This window comes from Papaver somniferum, chromosome 6 (assembly GCF_003573695.1).
Source record: "Papaver somniferum cultivar HN1 chromosome 6, ASM357369v1, whole genome shotgun sequence".
NCBI lineage: Eukaryota > Viridiplantae > Streptophyta > Magnoliopsida > Ranunculales > Papaveraceae > Papaver > Papaver somniferum.
The window spans coordinates 147,405,165-147,427,883 of NC_039363.1; the positions used below are offsets into that span (position 1 = coordinate 147,405,165).

General features: G+C 36.5%; 2 protein-coding genes across 2 annotated transcripts; one reads left to right on the forward strand and one right to left on the reverse strand.

Moving 5' to 3' along the window:
* Positions 1-1,238: 1,238 nt before the first annotated feature.
* Positions 1,239-3,228, forward strand: LOC113289730 (60S ribosomal protein L18a-like protein). Its single transcript, XM_026539089.1, has 4 exons — positions 1,239-1,626; positions 1,806-1,887; positions 2,001-2,115; positions 2,908-3,228. Exons 1-4 carry the CDS (start codon positions 1,413-1,415, stop codon positions 2,953-2,955), a joined length of 459 nt encoding a protein of 152 aa, XP_026394874.1. The 5' UTR covers positions 1,239-1,412; the 3' UTR covers positions 2,956-3,228.
* Positions 3,229-3,845: 617 nt separating this feature from the next.
* Positions 3,846-22,719, reverse strand: LOC113289729 (callose synthase 7-like). Its single transcript, XM_026539088.1, has 42 exons — positions 22,488-22,719; positions 21,617-21,717; positions 20,187-20,299; positions 19,974-20,061; positions 19,759-19,869; positions 19,507-19,665; positions 18,931-19,020; positions 18,722-18,813; positions 18,494-18,617; positions 17,472-17,606; positions 17,297-17,373; positions 17,127-17,214; positions 16,367-16,492; positions 16,162-16,279; positions 15,742-16,070; positions 15,588-15,640; positions 15,439-15,499; positions 15,002-15,083; positions 14,866-14,915; positions 14,083-14,169; positions 13,832-13,936; positions 13,635-13,729; positions 13,461-13,542; positions 13,214-13,377; positions 12,932-13,055; positions 12,726-12,829; positions 12,561-12,645; positions 12,273-12,424; positions 11,133-11,242; positions 10,935-11,054; positions 10,761-10,829; positions 10,358-10,550; positions 9,975-10,086; positions 8,218-8,340; positions 8,022-8,140; positions 7,809-7,892; positions 7,104-7,216; positions 6,799-7,028; positions 5,074-5,871; positions 4,907-4,957; positions 4,573-4,758; positions 3,846-4,245 (listed from the first exon to the last, which is right to left on the reverse strand). The coding sequence occupies exons 1-42, from the start codon at positions 22,717-22,719 to the stop codon at positions 4,006-4,008; spliced, it is 5,775 nt and encodes a 1,924-aa protein (XP_026394873.1). The 3' UTR covers positions 3,846-4,005.

The following is a 22,719-nucleotide window of genomic DNA, read 5'->3' on the forward strand; positions in this document are numbered from 1 at the left end:
ACAGAAAATCTCTTCACACCATCAACCACAGCTGGAATAGAAGTAGGGTAATCAAACATAACATCAACTTCGACACAGATACGAGCATAACTCATCCTTGATCTAGTTAAGGTTTGATTATCCATCATAATAGGTATTCCCAAATAACTAACAATACTACTCAATCCATCATCATCTCAAAAGTGTAAAGGAACCTTTCTAAGATTAACCCAAATAGGTACTGATTTCAATTCAACAATTTCACTCTCAATATCTGGATGCCAAGGTTGTACCAGAAACAATTGATTTGAAATATATAAATATCCATGCTCAAGAGCAGTAGATCTATCCTCATCATTATCAAAATCAAAGATAAACGCAGATTTCCCATGGATTGTAAGAGTAAAATTACCTTTCAGCTTCCATACATGTTCAACAACCTTTTCACCAGAGAATAAGCTTGACATTTACCAACAAAAACACCAACCGCCAAGTTTTCGCATCTCTTGATTTTAGTATCAAGATTAGCACCCTTACAGAGACCAACCGTTCTCCATTAACCGGATTAGTAGGAACGAACTTCATAGAAGCATCCTGAGAAACGTTCTTCTTTACCAGAAAAAAAAAGAAGGAAGAATCTAGACCAAGACTCCGTTGGTGTTACTGGAAGTGAATCTACCACAGAAGTAGCACCGGTAGCTCCAGAAAAGTGAAGAAATAGTCGATCCATGTAAACCTCTCATAGAAGAGCCAACTACCTCCTGAGAGATGGATGATAGCGGCAGAAAGAGTGGTGAAGCCGTCGTCTCCGTACCACCTGACGGCGGAGAAAAAAGCACAAAACCCAAAAACCGTTAGATCTCACCACCAATAAAAATCGCCCCACCTCAAAGCTTCTCTCTCCTCATTTATTTTGCTTTGGACTAGCTGTGACATGTTGTCATAGATCTTAGTGTAAGCCTGGTTGGATACATAATTGAAATTAGCATTTTGACTTACGGAAGCAAAAACTCAGAAATACGTTGAGAATAAAATTTAAAAATGACTTTTAGAAATAAAGAATAACAATTCTTTTTATGAAACAATCTTTTTTTTTTACTTCTGATTTCGGGATCCAGAAATAGAAATACTTTTGCTTCTTGTATCCAAACAACCTATGTGTGGATTGTGTGAGTTGGTAAACAGTAAGAGTGAAGTTGCTATCTAACACCATCCTTCAATTTATTGTTCCAGCTGGAATAGTAGATATTAATATAATAATGTAGGCTTCTCTATCAAACTGTAATAACAACAATAATAAACGGAAGCAATAATTTTCCGTCTATCTCTTCTCTGCTACGAAATCGCAAGTCAATTGGGGAAGGAAGGGAAGAAATATACTGTTCAATTTCTGAAAACCCTTATCAATTCATTCCTTAATCTCACAAACAAAGATGTCAACTGGGGAAGAAGGAAAGAGCAAAGGTCTCTATAGTGGTGGTAGTGGTGATCAACAGTCACCGCCATCAGCACCACCTCACTATGGTACTTTCCAAGGACTTCCTCCTTATCCCCAACAGCCTTCAATTGGTTACCCTCAGCCTGTTCCACCTCCAGGTCTTACTGGGGCATCTCCTTACTACCCTCATGGTTACCAGGGTATTCCAGGTACTCATCAAGAGAAGTTCAACTCTCTCTCGAATTTTTATTTATTTATTTGGGTTTTCATTCTTTTGTTTGATGCATCTATAGTTTTGATCTGATAAACAAAAATAAATTCACCATTTTTTTTAAGGAATTTCATCTTTTACTGTGTTGGTCATTCGTTTTTCTTGATGGTGCTGAAGGTTATGTTGTTGAAGGAACACCTGTGAATGAACATCGACATCGTCGTCTTCCTATATGTGGTTGCGGGGTTGGTTGGTTTCTGTAAGTTCACAAAATTGCTTAATTCAATCTAATAGGAGTATGTTTCTTTGGTGCATTTGAATTTTGTCTGTGCTGGTTATTTGATTCTGACATAGTTTTTCTGTTTTCTATAGGTTCATAATTGGTTTCTTTATTGCTGCTATTCCTTGGTATTTTGGTGCTTTCATTCTGCTTTGTGTCAGAATTGATCATAGAGAGAAACCAGGGCTGATTGCGTGCACAGTTGCTGTAAGTATATTCCATTGTCACCATTCCTTTTAACTTTGCTGAGGGAGTTTGGGTATTGCATTAAACATCTCTATAATGGTTTATTAGGTTAAAATGTGTTCTTTTCTCTAACTCCACTAGTGTGTGGCAGTGAGTACACATTTTACTACTGATCTAAGTATGTATGCTTGGGGTTAGGAGGCAAGTATTTGAAAAATACATAGTTTTTCAGATGTAGCCTCTCAGTTTGGACTTCGGCTAAATGGTTATGTTTGGACCATTGCAATCTGCTGGAGCCACATCATTTGTTCTTTTTTTATCAAGACGAACTCACTTTGTTATGTCCTTACCAACCTTTCTCATGTGGTCATTTAGAGATTTCAAATTAATCGGTACCAAGTGGACTTCACAATGTAACCAGTGACCCATGCTCTGAAAAACCAATTATTAGGCTTTCTCAGACTTGTTTGTTACTATGGATTTTACTGTTTTCCTTTTCTCTGTGGTCGGTTGCATGGAAAGTTTATGCATATGAAATCTCATGTGATTGGCTGGTAATTGTAGGAAGAAGTATGTATTGTTTGATAAGGACATATACTCATGTCAAACATGTGAAATTTGAGATTTCGAAATACCCATTATCTTTACCATGAAATTGTACCAGCAACTTTTGTTTGTTGCTGCTAAAACGTTGAAGTTGTTATTTCCGTCCATCTCTTTGCTCCCTATAATATGCAAATCATTGACTTGTTTCTCCTACACCAACTTTGCTCATGTTCTAATCTATAGTTGCATTTTGTATATGGTGCACAGGCTATTCTATCTGCTGTTGCCATTATTATTGGAGCTTCTAGTTATTGATCGACTCCTTTCCTGCGTCCTGGCAATCCCTTGATAGAGGAGGTTGGAGTTGTATGAACTGTGATGCAGATGTATATGTGTGTATGACATAATGCAGGTGGTGTTATCTATTTAATTGAGTTGCTAAGCTTGTGATGCTAGTAGATGTTTACTAGAAAGATACTGCCTTGCAACCATGAATTTTTAAGTATCTAAAGTCATCCATATTTGTTTGTAGTATAAAGTATACAAAACATATTTTACTAGTCATGAAGTTCAATTCTTAGCAGGCAAGGTTAGTGATCTTATTTTATCACCCAATTCAGTCGACTGGAAATGTTAACTGTGAGAAACTCCATACGCATTGAGAAGAGAGATGCAAAGTCCATTGGAGACTCACAAAAGGTGATTCTCTGCTTAGGTTGGTGGTGCTCGTTCGCACTAAATTTGAATGCCAAAACAAAGAAAAACTTTAACTTGCTGTTTAAAATTTAAGTTGCTTAAAAATGTTTAAATCACTATTTACACTTTACAGAACATGAACTCCGAAGGTGTAGTCATCTTCACATTGTCCCAATAGGGTGCCAAGATACATAGTGCTAAGGGGTTTTCACTTCCAACCGAAGGTCCAAATCAAAAATTTGCCGAGGATACAAATACGTGAGTTTTCCTTGGAATAAGAAATATATTCAGCGACGCCCAACAGACTTTTTAGAGCAGAGATTTTCACACCTTCAAAGCTTCACATTTGAATGATGCAGCTGTTTATTCAGATACTCATCATTGACATGTGTAACACCTTGATATAACATTTTAATTGATTAGAATGTCAGGGAACCTACAAAGCTTTAAACGTGAGCTCCTAGATGTAAACGTATTTATTTCAACTTGATGCTAAAAATAATACTACAGGTGTGTATGATACATAGACATCCACCTAAGAGAAGTTTGGTAAAATAAATGTAAATATCCAGAACGAATGTCTCCAAAGGTCCAACAGTTTCTTTTTCTGACTCAGATGTTACGAGACTCCACACGAGCAAGAACATACAAGTATGGCTAGTTGAGCAGTCAGTTGGGATTTGTTCTCTCCTTCTTCCCAGCAAGAATCATAGAGATCTGTAGACCTCTACTAAATGCTTGGTTAAATAGCAACCGAGTCTGAAACTCAGAAACGAACGGGAACCATGACAATATGACTATAGGCATGAAAATTAGCATCCCCATCACATACTCGTATGCTCTTGCTAGCCCTTTTATGGACTCCCAAAATCCAATGCCCTTCAACATCGGCTTGCATGCTTGCCCAATCTACAGAAAGTAGTTTAGAATATAGCCTTAGTTGTCAGCATATGAACACAATACTCTCTGGCAACATTTTTTTTTTCAAAATTTGTATATTTATTAGTCTACACATCATTCAAAGCAACCTCACAACATTAACCAGACAGGGCTCAAACACACGATGGATTTGACAAAAACAAATTTTCACAACAATTAGAAACTAAAAATCAGTTCAACTTATTTTTGTCAAAGTGGATAGCAACTTCAAATGACGTTTACGGCTCTAGGTACCAACAAAAGCATGGTATGGATAAATATATAACTATATAAGAGTCGAGAAATGATGGTACTTACGAGAAGAATGGACCACCCTGTGGGCATGAAACCAAGTAGCCCAGCAAACAGGTCCGATATTGTTAGGCCACAAACAACGAACAGAACAGCCATGACAGACACGAAACCCAGGAAAAGAAGTCCTTTGAGAATTCTGAACATCAGCTGAAAATCGGTACCAAATCTTCGTCTACCCATTGATACCATCTAAATTTAACAAGTCGGAGACAAAACCAAGTTAACTAACTAAAAAGAAGTCCTGAGCAGCCAGACACTAAGAAAGAGCATATAAATGCATGTATAGACTCTTCATGTCGAGATTCTGAGATATTTAGAGCTAACAAGATGAACATACCTTTAAAACTAAAAGAACAGTTGCCATTACAACCCACGAAAGTCCATACACCTGAAAGAAGAAATGGATTGTAGTAAAGCTTGGCGCTAATTTTGAGGTTTCAAGTAAAGAAACAAAAAAAAGTGAAGTAGAACAAAAAGATAAAAGTAATGGAAAAATATCAATACCAGCACATTCTTGTTATGATGGGATATATTGAGGTGGTAAACGATTCCGTATTGGTAGATCAAAAAGCGCAGAGCCAACAGTATTTCAAGCAACCGACCTCGAATGTTTGTGTGTTTGAGATGCTCTTGCTCGCCATCCCACCAGGATTCCCAGCTTCTATCAGGTTGGATACCAATTCCACCCCGGTTACCCATCCACCTTTTCCAGTCTCCCCAATCATCAACTGTCTTCTGCCATTCGAAACAAGAGGGATTGAACACGAACGGAGCAAATAACCATGAACCTACCAAGAACCACATGGAGAAGGTGATGAAAAAATAAAGACTTGAACTTCTATATGAATTTCCATAGGCTTCGTACACGACGAGCAATATCATTAACTCCAGCCCTTTCACAAAATGGCTTCTTGAGTAGAATCTGTAGTTGTCTGCAAACTTTGCATGAAATACAACAAACCCACGTCCTGTAGCTCTATACTTTGCACCACCATGCAAAATTGTCCTTCCAAAATAGTGAGCTTTTGTGCCTAGCTGGAAGGTAAAGAACACAGATGCTAACTGTAGCTGCATGATTATAAATTCACCAATCGCAGTTCGGAATCCCCTCTCTAGGCCAATCTCCATCACCATTGGCAATACAAGCAACAAACCTAGCTGAAAGACAGACTGGGTAGCCAAAGCTGCTTCAAGAGCTTTACTTTCTCGGATACTTGGATCATCAAGAATCCCTTTTTCCAGACCACTTAAAACCAAATATAGACGCCCATATAAAAATACATAAACAGTAAGCACTGTAACCTGAAAATCAGAAGATGTTGATGTGAACCACCGAGATTTCCCAAAAGAACAACATTTTCGAGGGGTAAGAACATAACTGACGAATGAAATGAACTGACACGATCATTTCCAAATTCTCGTAAAATATTCGATGCTTCTATATTATAGTTGTTTTAATACTTGGAAAAAAAAATCCTTATATGCTCCTCTTTTGATCTAAATAGCCAGTGACAAATGCACTTTGGCTTTACCATTTAACTGTTTCTAATTTTGGTTTGCAAGTCATTTAATGTGTGACACGCAATTGAGGGTGACATACCCAGCAATCACCTTCATGTTTACCATTCATCCACCCACCGACCCACCCAAATACACCATCTCCTACCTCTATAACTTGCAAAATAAAATTTTGACCACCCCTAGTGCGATACTTGGAAACAAGGCCAACCAGCAATAAATTTGTGACCCCCCATTAAAAATGGGTGCTTTGAGGTCAAATAAATTTGTGACCCAACCTGAACCCTATACTAGGCCAACCCTCTCATAATTAATCAGATACCAGACAACCCCCTGTACAAGAAATGTGGTACCCATAAAGCTGCAGCCATGTGAAATGCGGTCTCAACCCTAAGTCTGAGTTGCAACATGATAAGGCTCACAATTTCAAATGCACGGATCGCCTGTCATCAAACACATGGTCAAAACTAAAAAAATTAACAAATGCTATATACATTATATTCTTTTTTGGTGGTCTTTTATCTGTTCTTTCACTTTTGACAAAACTCCACCTACTTTGCATCTTTTACAGTCACAGAAGATACTACGTGCACATACCAAGATATATTCCTCTTCCATAATGAAAATAGGACAAAGAAAGGCGAGCATTTGATGTGCAAGGTAAGCCAATCAAAAATAGACGATACCTCGTAGAAAATATTAAGCACATACCATACTACTGAAGTAGAAACCAACTGTGGTGAAGTAGAACGATAACATTCTAAAGAAGTCAAACCGGCGTCCTAGACGATAAATGTCCCGGCTCAGAGTTTGCTCTCCATTACCATTAGCAACCTTAGCCTCAAACTGTGAAATTTGATTCATTCCCACATCACGTCCTTTTCCTACTTGAATGTATTCATGATGAGTAACATATCCCCCGCGTAGAGTTGAATTAAACCCTGTAAACGTTTATCTATCAAAAAATTTGATAGGTAAATTTGAACAAATGACAGCTCAATGGCACCTGACTTTACCTGAGAATATATCCTCGCTCAAATTAATAACTTTTGATGCTTTACTAACCCCACCCCTAGTCAAGTGAAAAATTCTGTCAAACACATCAGGGTGGCCATAGTGGAAACGAACCCTGATCAAAAACACGGATAACAGTCAGAGAGTAATTGACGACTTTGAAGTAGCACCTTGGAGATATGGCAATTCAACCCATGCTTTTCCACCCCTAGAGTAATTCCAGATAACTATTGTGGCATCTTTTTTCTTTGAAACTGACTTATATCCAAGTTAAGAGTCGAGATCCAAGTTCATCCACAACGCATATTTCAAGCAGTCTAGCTTTTTTTCTTCCATTTATGTTACTTTTTCCTCTAGCAACTTGATGAATATGTGGATGAGGATGACTAGAAACTACACATATATTTGCGGTATCGGGCAGTCATACCATGTTGTTGATCCTAATAAACTTGCGATGCATGATTTTAAAGGGAAAAACAGGGAGACGAATTTCTGGTTTCTTAGCTCAAAATACATAAAATTCACACATTTTAAATTTAGTTTATAAGATAAAACCTAAAAGATAATTAAAACAGAACAGTATTCTCACACATTCACTTATGCTGACACAAATCAACATTTCAACTCAAGAAGTAACCAAAATAAATTTGTAGTATTGTAGATCATATAAATCTTCCTCTTTGACAGATAGGGAAGGATATACTAACCGAAGAGGATTTGCCAGAATACGCTGTCCAATGGTAACAAAACTCATTTCCTGATTGGACATGAACCAAGCAAGCGATGAAACACTAGAAGACACAAAACAAAAGTATATCATCATTAGTGTTGTTCAGTCAACAAATATTACTCGCAGTGATAAGCAAAAAAGTAATGAAACTAAAAAATACACTGATAATTATATTCGACAATCGACAAACCTTCCAGTAAAAATATGCTCCCGGAGACCCAATATCGTTGGTTTGCGCTCACCACGACGTGATTTCAGGAACTCCTCCAAAACGTTTCTCATTTTGAATGCTTCTTCAAGGTAGTTATCCTGAAATATTATGGAGAGAGAGATTAAAACTTAATAACAAATACCTCATTTTCTAAGAACAGGCAAATTAATGGTACCTGATTCATGTCTATGGTCTGAAGAGCTTCTCCACGAGTGAAAATAATAGCATGGTTTTGGTTTTCAGGCTTCCCTTCACCAATATCTGTTGGGGGACCTGGTAGCTTGATTCGGTATATTTCCTAGCAGTGCAAAGACCTAATCAATAGTGTAGGATACACACTGTTTTTCCATGTAATCGCACATCCAACATATAAATTGTCTCATGCTTTAGTTAGTGCCTTCCCCATTCAGGTTCAAAGGTTGATTATAAATCAAACTTTCCATCTAATAATTTGATAAATGAGGCTTTGACAGTGTGCCTGCAACAAATCTTAGGTGCATACCCAAAATTTATTTATATATTCACAAATATGTATATGCCGAATGATCTTACTACTAAGCCACACAGGCATGTGGACCTACTGATAGGGATGAGCAAGGGGATTACTGTACATCATGATATCCTCACCATATAATATTTTCACAAAAAATTCCACATTTTTTTAGAACTCTTAACCTCCATTACTCCTGATGCATCTATTTTATAGGAGTTTCACAGTGGTGTTGAGGCAATAAAACAATTTCTGAGGGCGACAAAGTTGATTAACCTGTCACTCGCTAATAAGATCTATATGGTTAAATTCAGCACTTGGATCTATACAAGTTGATATGTAAGTTGGCTAGTTCAGCCACCATTGCTCTCCAAACTCCAAAACTGGATGAATGAACGAGTTATGATTTGCAACCACAATACTGAAAATCAACCCTAGATTAATACCTATGCAGGCCCCAAATAAGGTACAAAAGCTTAATAAAACAAGAGTATCAAAATAAAGGGAATAAATGTTGCCAAACCATTATTGTGCCACTACTTCCCAACATGATGATTGATTTTCAGATTACGAAATGAAAATTAAAGACTAGCAAGAGAATACGAAAATGAAGTGAGGGTTAGACATTTTGCTAAGTTGATATCAAAACCTACACACAAGATTTGCACAGATGTTAGCTCTATCCTTTCATGCATTACAATAGTGAATAATCATACTGCTTAAACTGGTTTTCATGTGCAAATGGTTACCTGGACAACATTGGCGTTAGAAGTCCGGGAACCCTTAATTTTGAGATCCACCACAAATTTTCATCAATACGACCTTAGAATTTATTTACTTCTAAATACAGGACCTGACTTCTTATTGATCTCAAAAGTCCACCATAATCTACAAACACACGGTTTCTTGAGGATCCAAACTAGATGAAATGGAATTTTCTACACAGGTTTTTACGTTGTTCTGCCCTTTTGCTATCCCTAGCATTTTTCAGTATACTTCTAAAAACATGGAAACTTTTATCTAGCAAGCTTCCTTACTTTCTAAATGGTTTATTTTTATTCACCTCAAAATGCATCAGTGACTGCTAATATAACCTAAAATTAATGAAACCTTATAATAGATTATCACAATGTCATTCACTTAATCTGATATCTCAGTAAGAATTACCAGAACCTTCATTAACTCATATCTACTATTAAACAACATCCAGTAATAAATGGTAAAAAGAAAACCAAAAGTGCACACTAAAATGCAAACAAAACTCATTAGCTTTACAGCGTATTACTCTAGTCAGTATCAGCATCGATAATGTAATTTTATAATGATTGAGCATTAGCCCATTAGCTCTGCTACACTGAAGTGAAACTTAAAACCAGAATCATGATTCTCTAGACTCTGCTGCACAGCCATATCAAATATTCAGTTTTTTGGAAATTCCGTACCTCGTCTAATTTGTCTCCTCCTTTAACGAGAACAGAGTAGTAAACCCTTTCAGACTTTCCATTTAGCATCTCCTCTCTGTCATCAATGTAAGCAACACGCAGGGACTTATACCTGTAGACAATAAAAGTTAGGTATGCATCAATAAGGTTGAATGGGTCCAGGGGACACGGCATAATCAGTCAGGGTCACCTATGACTTTCCAGATACCATTCAAACAAGTCACACCTGCATCGGAATTGGACCAAACCTCAAATGTGTCTGGCCTACATTATTCACCAGAACTTTCTAGATCACCCGAGTCAACTAAATTTTATTTGGGACAATCCAAACTATAAGACGAAGAGTTAGATCAATGGGTCATAATATAAGTCATATAGCTTACATTAGCATGAGGTTTAGAATGTTCTGGTAACAACTTCGATCTCGAAGTTCACCAGACTTCTTCTGGGCCCCATAGACCTGACAAGAAACGACATAGGTGAACTTCATATCAGCTACAGCTTGTGAACGAGCAGCAAAAGCCATCTCATCGTCGTGATGATCTATATTGACTGTTCGATATCCACCAAAAATGGCTGCAACAAAATTTTAAAGAGCTGATGATTTATTGATATCCGAAAGAACAGCTACAAAGAAATTATCTGAGGATATTACATGGAGACTGTAATTATCCAATTTTCGTTTCTTTTTACATCAAAAGTTGTACATATTGTTTGTGCCGGTTGCAACTCAAATATGGATTGGTTATAAGAAATCGCATCAAATGAAATTTAAAAGCCAAGTACCAAGATCTCCTGCCATATCGAGGAAGCATTGAAGTTCTAGTGCCTGTCTATAGTACATCATCCCTCTCACTGTAAAATGCAGAAAAAAAGAAGGAAGCAATGGTAAATATAAATAACGAATACAGTACCACAAAGAGATAAGCTACTTGTTTTCTTATTATCTTAACACTTAACCTGTCCTGAAAAGAGTTTGCCCCCTGTAAGATACCCATTTGCGAATTAATTCCACCTTTTCTTTTCCACCATTTTCATCCTTCACATCATTAGTTCGTTCAAGAAAGTTGTTCCATTCATCTATTCGTATTCATAAGATAAATATTAAGGGAAATAATTAGCGCAGAAAATTGGTTGAAATAACTTCGCAACACTTACCAGGATATATTTTCTGAAGGTAAAATAAAGTTGATATCCCGTCTTCGTTTTCCTTGTTCAGTTCCTCCTCTGAATAAAGAACATCTTCTTTGTAGTACGGAGTCAAAACACTGAACGGTAAAGAGATGCATCAGAATAACACGGTCAAGGAACAGCTCAATTATAATAAGACATGTATTTATTTAATACAAGTATTAAGGGAATTTCCACAGGCATGTAACTTAAACAACTTCTCTAAACCTAGAGTCTGAAAGACTGGTGACAACAGGGCACGAACTCTTACATAGATAACAGTTAGAAACAGAAAAACATGTACACGATGGAAATGACTCAAATCTTTCTACTAGTTATACAAACATATTACCACCTTGCTTGACTATGATTGAGTTTGTTGATCAATTCTAGGTCCAGGACTTGGGGCATCCCCAACGGAATCCAATTGATAGATCAAGTTCATGTTCAGCTACTATGGAAATTCATATATCCATCAGTAGTTGGATTTCGAAAATGCAGGATAGTTGCTGGATGTTTTAAACAGCCACATCCGGCAATCAACACCCCCATCCAGTAATTGCTGGAGACAGGCATGAATTTAATGTACATTTGACTCCATGGTGGAGTTATTCTATGGGTCAAATTCACTCCAGAATGCATACTTCCCGCAGGTGCCTAACTATCGTTTTAACCAAAATCCGTGAACTTATACGTAGCCAAGAAGCCTCTTTCTATCGGAATTCTCAACAGACAAGTAATTAAGTTTCTACATGGAAACCTTAATAGTTTAAGCACAGAGAAAGCAAGTCAAAAATCACAGAACACATGACCCTGAGATATGCCGAAGTGCTATGACTTTTGAGTCTATGTATTAGTTCAACATTAAGCATACCAGAGCCTTTAGTTTAAGAAAAAAGTGCTTTGTGTTTCTTCTTTACATAACAGATACCACTAAAGAGAAACTGTACATTTTCTAAGAAGGAACTATATCAGTATATATAAAAAGCCAAACAGAACCAACAGCAGAAATTTGTATCTAACCATACAGGGCAGAGTTAATAAGGTTTAATCACCAAAGATAACAAATAAGTAAAAAATGGTATAGATGAGATTTGATGGCGAAAATTTTGCTCAAGGGTATCAAACCTGAAGGATAGCGTGTTACGGACTTTGGGAGCAGTCGGCATATTCATAAACAAAGAGTTACTGAAGTAAGTGATGCGGCGGCGAGCTTCCAAATTCATTGGCACATTTATTGCTGATTCCTTAACAGTTAACAGCAAATGAAGCCTCACGACCTACAAGAAATGCAGAATAATACCTACCTCTCGTCATGCTGGCACTAAAATAAGAAATGCAAATAAAACCTCACAGCCTGCAGAACTAATTAGCAATAAAACAAAAGAGTATATAGCATTTGATTAATACTACTACCTTCTCCATCCATGATCTATTTCGCATAAGGTTGAGATTTAAATTTTGAAATTTTTGTTTTTTCTTCCCATGATCATCAGCAAGGCTACAAGTAGAATCATTGCAAAGTGTGAACATTAAACCAATACTTTTGAAGCAAGAAGAAAGAATCAATTATAGTCTTACACAAGTGCAGAAGTCATCACATCCTGAGTTATTATCTCCATAATATCCTGAAGGACATTAACTATCTGTGCTTTGTAGTTTTCGATATCTTCATGATCACCTTTCTGTCAACATAACGATCTTAAGTTTACAAGTGCAACAGCCAATTAGTTGCATCGAAAGCAGTCTTCCCAGCTAAAAAGGAAGATAAAAGCAAGACATCTCACCAAAAGATTTAGAAGTTTCTCCAACTTATTGCTGAGCTGAGGAAGCTCGCTCATACGGAAGTCTTTCAAGAAACAGCGCCGTTCTAAACTTGCATCTACTTCTCGACATATGTGTCTAATAAGCCTAAACATAAAGCATGAAACAAGTTTTATCATTCATGCCTTTGAGAAATTATGAAGTAAAATGACAAAGGAAAGTTAAGAACATCCAGAAATTGGCATAATGGTGCAGTAAAATTGTCTATCAACGGAGTCGAGAATATAGATACAAGTTCTACTTACATCTCATCTTCATCATCCTCCAGAAGACCATACAGTATATCTCTGAATGTTTCATAACATTCAATTACTGCTGAATGCATGTACTCATCGTTCTTGATCTTTCTAAACAAATCCATGTCATTCCTGCCCTTGAAATCTTTTGCCATGTCCAAGGCAATGGGTATCTATCAGCAGACAACATGTAGGGTCAAAGGCAGAACACATATCAAAATCTAGAAAATGAAAAAAAATAAAAATGGTATTATACCTTGCTTGCAAGCAAAAAAGGAGGCCACTGGACAACAGAAACATCATTAGAAGAATAAGGCACAAGAAGCAGATCCTTTTCCCTGGATGATAAAAAGAAGATAAAAGTGATGACCAATTGGAATCAATAACTATAGTTGAATAAGTTAATCAGTAAGCATGCGCTAGTCTATACTTATTGCTGATTAAGTCCTCAGCCCGCATGCAACTGATGAACTCATTCCAAAATTGAGAGAATTTGGCAATGTTCTTCCTTTCCCATGTCCCATCCTGTTAGTATATGGCCCAAATTCCACCAAGAAATAACAAGTTAGTCTTATTTCATTACGACAATTTGTAATACATTGACATTAACAAGTATTTACAGATTACCATCTGGTCCTTCTTGGATTCTTCCTTTGAAGTTGGTACAAGACGTTTACTGAAAGCACTGGGCACAGATTCAAATCTGGATCTCAACATCCCAAGGGTCCGTATCTAGAAAGCCAAGGAGAAGCAACTGATAGTGAGAAACAAGGAAGAAATTATTATGTGGTGCCTGTTTTCTGAGCTATTTATCGGACTAAAACTGGATATCAAATGCATTAAACAGATAAATCTACAGACACGTGATAACGCCTAACCTCTCCCAAGTGGCTGAATGCACCATGAATACCACCAAATATGGTGGAGAAAATAGCATACCAAATTTGAGTATCCATGAAATACACCTACAGAGCAAGAAAGGGTTAAGTATCACAATAAGTCTTGATGGGGACGAAGAGCACCAAGTGATTTGCTCCAAATCCAGGAGTCAACAGTTACATCCTCTATAATATTCTGTTGTTTTTTTGGTACTCAATAACAGGTCAAATTCAACTTCTGAAAAAGGAATGACAAGTCAAATGAATATACACATCAATTTTATAAAGATTGCAGCATATCAGTTCAGCGCACATGGATTTCTAATTATATTTTTTTAGCAATTTTGGTTTTTAATCTTACATAGTTACATGTGAATGTTTTTTAAGTGTATTTCCCAGTGTTTCAATCTTTTCGATTGACCCCTGTCATTCGTTGATTGATGAAGAGAAGTTCTTTTAGTTTTAAAGAAGTGGTAACCCTGATCTTGTTGGATTAAAAATCAAAGTTAACGGATTCAGATCCAAGTCATACACCAGCTGTACTTGCATGCATAATCTATAGACGGATGAAATAAGACCATGATAAACTATTGATACTAGATAAGCTGATGGAGGAATTATAACTAACACTAATACATGTTTTGATCCAGCTTCTTACATTAGAATTATTTAGCGATTCAAATAACATCCTAATCTTTGTGTATGCAATGATATATAAAGAAGACAATACGGAGATGACGAATGCAATCTTTAACAATAATCAATTCATTCAAATCTGCTTACCAAGATAATGGGAGCCCATATGGAAATAACAACACCAATGTTGTACTTGACTGCATCAATTTTAGCTTACCAGTTAGTACACGCACAAGTCACGATAAATAAGCAACGTCCAATAGCAACATATACCATATCTTACCATTTGGGAAAAACTCGTGCCACTCATAGTTGCCAATATGGATGCCCATGATCAACTTTGTTGGCCCAACTAATGGCAATATCTACAAGGGACCCAAAATTTTGTTTGATTTTCGCTTAAATGCATAAAATAAGTAAACTTCACGATGTTTAAGGTTACAACTGAAAAAGCTCACCTAGATACTAAGACTTCTGACTGTCAAATGTCGTAAAGAAAGTACAATAATTGTTTACTTTAATCAATGATCAGTATTATGACAAGCATGAATGATTGAATATATATATAGTGTTGAAAAGTTAGAAGGATTTCAGGGAAAAACGAGAAAAACAAGTTACTCGACACCCTCAGGGATTCATAGTATGGATGGTGAGGAAAAGAGCCTATTGCTGCACGTCAAACAGAAAGAAAAATAATGCTCATATGGATAGTAAACTTACCTCCACGTAATAGCTAAACGCTAACTTGCTGATTAACAGAAGTATCCAAAACATTGTATACCTGAATGCACGAGACATGATCCCGTTAGTGAAATGTGAAAGAAGCTTGTACTTATATTTTTCTAGAACCAAATATCAGATTTTCTTACTTTAGAAGAGAGAACATATCTTCGTGCATGCCTCTTCCCAAAAAAAGTTTTGGCTGTAATATAGTTAAACAGATTAGACATGTTGTTCGGTGATAAAGGTCTGCAAAGAAAGTAGACTTCAGTGATGAAAGAAAACCATGATATAAATGCTTACCTGAGCCCACCACATAAGGAGCACAACAATTCGCCAGTTTGAACGCTCCATATGTCTTCGAAGAGGTGGAAGAAAAAATACTAGAGCAGCCAAGATATTGGGCATCACAAAAATTACAATAGCGTAGCTATAAAATGACTGGTTTTGCCAATTTACCCAGTTGCTGAAATATTTGACCAGACCCGAGGGATTTTGGACAGAGCTGGTATACCCTATAGGAAGGACAACTACCCAAACTGCCGCAACCGCAAATTTCAACAAGTAACGAAGAATTTGGGTAAATTTCAAACTTCCCCAAGCCTTCCAACTAAGAATTACATCCAGAGTCACTGCAGCATAGTCTTAGAGTGTATTAAAACAATTTGATACATTAAAGCAACACCTTAAAACAGCAAATGAAAGGTGATTAAGCTTTTGTACCTTGCAGGAAACTGAGTAAAGCCCACGTTACAAAAATACTCAACACACTTTTGAATACGTCTTCTTCAAAAAGAGCTATAGGAGATCCAGAAGGACTCCATGCAATGATAACCATAGCCTAAAAACCAGCCAAAACGGATAGGATTTTACCAGCCATGCTGGACAATTAAAGGGAAATAATACCACGGCTTAAGATTGACAATACCTGGAGAGCCAAAATGAAAAATATCCACATCCGGTCAAAACTTCTAAAAAGATGCCAAAAAGTCCGAACTTCAACAAAATTTGTCTTCGGCTTCCTCTCTCCAGCAGTAACTTGGTTTGGTCGTTGCTGAAATAGTGTATCATAGAGAAGTTACTCTGTCGCGATAAGTAACCAAATCCTAGTTTAACGACTAGGTTATCCTGAAAGGATTTATATTCAGCTAACTAATGAGCACAAATGTTAAATGGTATGGTGCCCCTTTTGGATAGGGTTCCATAAAACACATATTATGTATTGAACCCTAATGTTTTTGTGTTACCGGTTGATGTCTGAATTGTAATTTATAATGTAAATGTATCTGAGGGTTATTTTTGGTAAATGATCAAAAGTATATAGTTCTCCTAGAAGATTTTCATGTTAAGCTTATTTGGATTCAACTTTTGTTGTATCCCACAGAATTCCCTTGGGTCACAAGGGGACGGTTTACTATTTTGTTGGATTTCAGACATCTTAAAAGGTTCAATCATCAGCAGAGCACTATTAGCCTTTGTTTTTGTTCTTAATCATACAATGTGCATATTTATATTAGATCATGTTTAAAGATAAATTGCTTTTAAAGAGATGATCTACATCAAAGAAATTGATCAAGCTCAAAGCAACTCATCTGAGTATCTACACATTAAAGATGATCCTCTATACTACTTGAAATTCTTCCAAAACTAAAAGCGTAATCAACAGAAAGACTCTACAACTTTCAAACCTGGAGCTTAGGATCTTTCTTCTCCGTATGAATAAAAAACTCTGACTCAAGATCCATCGGCCACCTCAACTTAAAACATTTTTTTGACCTGCCCAAGGACCAAAGTATATCAATGCTACTCAACTGTATCATGTAATTAACTATCTGTAAAATAACCCGTAGTATCTTACCAAAAATATTCATTTAGATCATCATAATTTCTCCACTTTGAATGGCTAGCTGTGCCTCCTTTGTTCCTCCTCGTTTCCTATTGGACCAAGCAAGGATTGCATTTTCCATACCAACATCACATGTCCAGCCAAATGAAATGGAAAAACTGAAATGAAGCATGAACAAATAGTTTACCTTGCGCATAACCTGGTAAATAGGCGTTATCACTTTTTCCAAAAATGATTCTTCACCCTGGTATGCAGGTCGCATTGCTTCTCCACTGGCAGAATGGGCATTGCTATATAAAATCCCGTAGAGCTCATCCGCCATCTTGTTAATGTAAAACAGCAAACAGGACATCACTAATATAGATCTCAAAAAAAAAAAAAAAAAAAAACACTGAATTCTATTAAATCAGATTATGCAATCTCTTTACATATATGAGGCAGGATCCAGAACCGTACAAGGATAATACAAAATCAGGTAGCAATTCAAAACTGCTTATATAGAGATAGCAAAACACTGATTCAGGTAACTAGTTGATGCTAAAGGCTTCCCTATGCACACAACTCTTTACCTCCTATTATTCGAGAAAACCATTTTAATCATGCGAAATTTTGATGTGTATCACGCATTGGTCCGTAAATAGCTCTCATGTGTAAAAGTTTCATTCCTTGTTGACTAAAATTCCATCTTTACTCCTTCTCAGTTTCAAATTGTCTCTATGCTTGAGCAACTGTTTACTAATATGTTATAGGGTAACTTAACCGATCACCGTCCCTTTGTTTTTGTTTTTGTTTTTTTTGTATTAAATCATGTGTAACCATGTTAGTGAAGGGATACAAGATTATATCTCCAAAAAGATGTGATAATGGGCCTCAATTGTATCCCTTTGGTTCAAAGCATAAGGGTCCACTCATTGAGTTGGGCTTCACTCAGCATGGCTCCTGCATCAAACCCCCCCACCCATCCACAGTGAGAAGTCTCGAATTCGAAACCTCGGCTTTGAATCCTCAGATAACACTTGAAGGGGTCAGAGACCAGCGCTACAAAAAGCAATGACTGGCCAGAAAGGCCATCAGACACAAATTGAGCGATATATTGCCCTTTCCAAACACATCTTTGACATCTATACGCAAGCAGACCTAGCTATCCCATTTCCAGTGCAACTCAGACAAATCAAGTAGACTAGAAATAGAAGGAAGAAGGTTGCATACATGATGAAAGATATAACAGATGCATTCTGGCATGAATCGAACATTTGAAGCTTCTCCCCATATGAGAAGATAAAGTCCAATATAGAGAAGCTCCATCTGCTGTCTATCACCATTAACTGGGAACCTGAAGCCAATAATAAGAATTTTATCAAGTGTGGTACTTATCCTCAAGTGGTAAATCCAGATAAATAATAAAGTTGAATTGAGCTTGCCAGTAAGTTTGCTTACTTGAGGTGCGTTTCACAACGCAAATATGCACACCAGGAGCGATAGTTTTTAAAAAACTTATCCATTAAATGCTTTACGCTCTTACTATCCACCTGCAATATGTACCGAGATTAACCGTTCTGCCTTTCAAAAATGCAAAGATGGGAGTTGCGGCTTAACGAGTAAACACAAAGGTGACGGAGCAGTAACTGAACGAGAAAATGAAATACCTGTGTATAGTTTTCTTCCTGCCTATTCCTAATGTCAACATTTGCAAGTAGCAAAATTAAGTGTTCCCTCTGATTTGCTATATTTCCTTTCTTAAAACAGCAAAAAAAAAAAAAGAAGAAAAAAAAAACACATTTAGTCAGTCACACTGCATATTATTTTGATCATTCAAAAGGTCCTTCCATTCAGTAAATATTAATTAATACAGATATATGGTAGCAAGTTAGGAGTATTCCCCTTGAAGTAGATCAAACAGATAATCACCTAGAGTTAAAGGTCGTACACATAATATTTTCATGTGCATTTCGGTGGGACCTAACACTTGGACAACCAAATCAGATTTAGCCAAAATCTTTCTACTAAGTAGAGGCAATGATTATTTTGGAAGTTACCCAATGAAATCAAGTTTAGGTAAAGAAAACCTCAATAATGACAATCGCACTATACTCTTCACCGCTTACAATTCATGCAGCTAAGAAACCATGTACTTTTAGTCTACCTTGTTTGGAACGAACCGTTGAAGTTAACCGAGCTATAAATCAATATGAAATGAATGGAGAGCTCAGACTATAAATTACCTGAAACCCGAAAACTAACCAAAGCCAGTCTAGCAAATCATGGATAGATGTATCTGCGTCCTCAGTCATGACATTGTTGTGTTGAGCAGTACCAGTTGATGGTATTCTTGGTTTGGGAAGATTATCCACTTTGCGTAGAGCACGAAGTGCAGCTTTTATCTATGATTTGCAGACACCAAGAGACATAATGCAATCAGGTGAGAAAAAAGCAGCCTGCAAAATCAAGAAATGTCATATGCAACATTGTACAACCTCAGGAAGTTCCATTATTGCTGGAGTAGTCCCAACCGCATACAAGGGAAGAATATTAAAGTGCACATAGTTCTCCTTTTTCCTCTCAACTTCTTGAGCATATCTATTTATCTGCAAATATTATAGTCTTTATCATTTTAATACCTAAGTTCTTTCCAAGTGCAAAAATACAATTGACTTGATAAAGGAAAACAGAAATATAAGAAATATCAAACCTCCTCATAAACTTTATCGGAGGGTACCACAGTTTTCAGCACGTCATACAATACTGATGCAATCTGATATATTTTAGCCATTTCCTCACTGCATGACATTGAGATAATAAAAACGGTGTAGTAAAAGATAATTCTCATAGACTTCGTACGTTTTCTTAATATTCAGCAACAACTAAACCAAGAATTAAAAGAATTGCAAAAGCCAAGCCTCACGGTTTCTTTTTGAGTGGGTCTTGTCTAACTTTTTCTTCGTAATACATCTTATAGAACTTCTGGATTTCACCTGGATCACCTCTCGAAAGTTGAGGTTTTGTTTCCTCCTCTTCCTACCACCAAAAGAAATTATAAAATCATGGTTCGTTAAATATTTGCTGCTACAAATCTCAAGCCTGTGACTAACTCCAAATATACATAAATATACAAAATATACACTCTACATATATACATAAGATTGCTTAGATGTAATTAACTTTATCAATTATGCTATATTAAAGTATTTGCCGTCCAAAACCTGATAACCTTTAACGTCATGATATACACCGTCAAACCTCTCTTAAATGCAGAGATTAAAAGCACGCCACTTCAGACACAACAAACGAGGCTAAGTACGGCATGAATAACAGAACGGAAATATGTAATGACATGATAAGAAGCCAAGTTGAAGCAGGTAAAACAGAGCCGAAAAATAAAAATGAGTGAAAAAGTAAAAGCAGAAGATAGAGCTTAGGCTTGCTCTGAATGTACCATGCTTCAATTATCCAACATGTTTATAAACGATAGTGGATCATCTAACAGGAACAAGATGATGGTAATATTTCCTGGCTCACGTTCGAGTCGAAAATTCCTTGTCATCAATACCCAATCCTTATGGACCAACATTTCCTATTTTGGGGAAACAAACACCAAGGAAGTTTTACATATCCAACCTGGGTCAGATTGGACCAATAAAACACAACCTTACCAAGTTAAAACAAAAAGGACATATGCTGGCGTAGTCTAGGTTACATCTGCTAAGTGCTGACACTCCAATTCTGCACACCCATTGATCGTGACTCACATTCCCAATTCGATCAAATCCCTCGAACAAAGACCAAAGTCAGATGAAATTTTCCTTGAAAACCGAATTAAACGGTTTTGTAATGATGCTCAGTATGCATTATATCTTCTTTCCTTTCCTAGGTCTACCCAACTGGAGATTTATTTTCAAGCTATGTAGGAAACCAAAAACTTCAAACAAATAATATTTCCATGACACACATTTAAGGTTTTATGATTCACACGAAGACCATGGGCTTGTATAAGGTTAGGAAACTTGGATGATTTGGATACATAGAGTGGCTTGATAACCTCTGAAGCAGACTTGGGGATATCGTTTCAACCATAGGTTACACTAAAAGCCTAAACCTAGCTGTGAATTAAAAATAGTTTCAGATGATTAACAAGTGCATAAGAATTTTAAAAAGTTGGTTGGCTAACAAGGACCACTAGAGATCAATGAAATTTATATAACATAAGCACACCAAGAAAGAAAAATCAAATATGCAAACCAACAAAAAAAAGGTACAGATTAACTAACCACTACAGAAGAAAAACATGACATCTTCACGATGTAAAAAGAGAAAAAATCAAGTAATCAAGTTCACCTTTTCTAGCCTATGTAACAGATAGGTTTTGAACTGACGAACACCACGCCCGGTTGATTTAGGATCCAATCTGTGAGCCTTCTCAAATGCGTGGAAGCGACCTTATAGAATGCATCAACCAGAAAGAAAAGAAAAAGGTGGTAAATACAAATTTCTGGTTGAAGAGACAAAAACAAAATACAGTGAAAAGGAGATCAAAATGGCAAATAGATTGTGACCATCATGTGTTTGCAATAAATTCTGATAGAGCACCTTGATCCACCGAATACGATTATCCCATAAGTCATTTATTATGTCTAATATATTTTGGTTAAACAAAATGTAGATCGCTCGATAGTTTTAGTAAAGGATGGTCGCAACCAAAACATATTAAGAGACACTACAGGAAGTCTTTAATTTTCTTCTTTTGGACATATCTTTTGCCATAATGAAGCTACATTTTTTTTCCTCCCATCTTTTGAATTCATATCCTTATTTTACATTTCACATCCTTACAAGTTACAACTACTGTATGTTTTAGAAGCCTCTTTGTTGAGATATTTATTTAGTTTATTTATTTCAGTATTTTGACTTAACAAATAAATAAAAAAATTGTTTCAGTTTATTTAGGTTTTCACCTTCCAGTTTAAATAGATTTTCAATCTCTGCAAGAGCGAAGAAACAGAAACCGGTGCAACTGTTCTTGAAGTGGTATAACAATCAACATCACAGTCAAGAATCATTACTACCCATGTGAATGTGGCAAACAAAATTCAATCAAATGAATGATATTGCTAATGATTATGTAGCAAAGTAAGATGTAAGCATTTCAATTCAATGTCCAGTGTAAAAATAGTAGTAAATGTAGTAGAAGTAAAAATTAGGAGCTTACAGAGGTAGGCAACTCTAGGATTCTCAGGTTCAATTTCATTGGCGACACGAAGAATAGGAGTAATCGATACAAGAGAAGACGGAACAAGCTCACTATCAATTGCAGTAGAATCCTCCTCATTATTATCATCAAACATAGTACCAGCTCTAGTCATCCTCCTTGATAACGTTTTCCCACGGGGAGGAAGACGAGGCTGTTGCATGTCATTCTTAGTTCCACTAGTACTTGCCAT

Coding starts and splice junctions, on each gene's coding strand:
- LOC113289730 (XM_026539089.1), top strand. CDS start 1,413: ATGTCAACTGGGGAAGAAGGAAAGAGCAAAGGTCTCTATAGTGGTGGT. Junction 1,888..2,000: donor TGCGGGGTTGGTTGGTTTCT/GTAAGTTCACAA, acceptor TGTTTTCTATAG/GTTCATAATTGGTTTCTTTA. Junction 2,116..2,907: donor TGATTGCGTGCACAGTTGCT/GTAAGTATATTC, acceptor TATGGTGCACAG/GCTATTCTATCTGCTGTTGC.
- LOC113289729 (XM_026539088.1), bottom strand. CDS start 22,719: ATGGCAAGTACTAGTGGAACTAAGAATGACATGCAACAGCCTCGTCTT. Junction 18,618..18,721: donor CGTTGTGAAACGCACCTCAA/GTAAGCAAACTT, acceptor TATTGGCTTCAG/GTTCCCAGTTAATGGTGATA. Junction 5,872..6,798: donor GTTTCTACTTCAGTAGTATG/GTATGTGCTTAA, acceptor TCTGATTTTCAG/GTTACAGTGCTTACTGTTTA.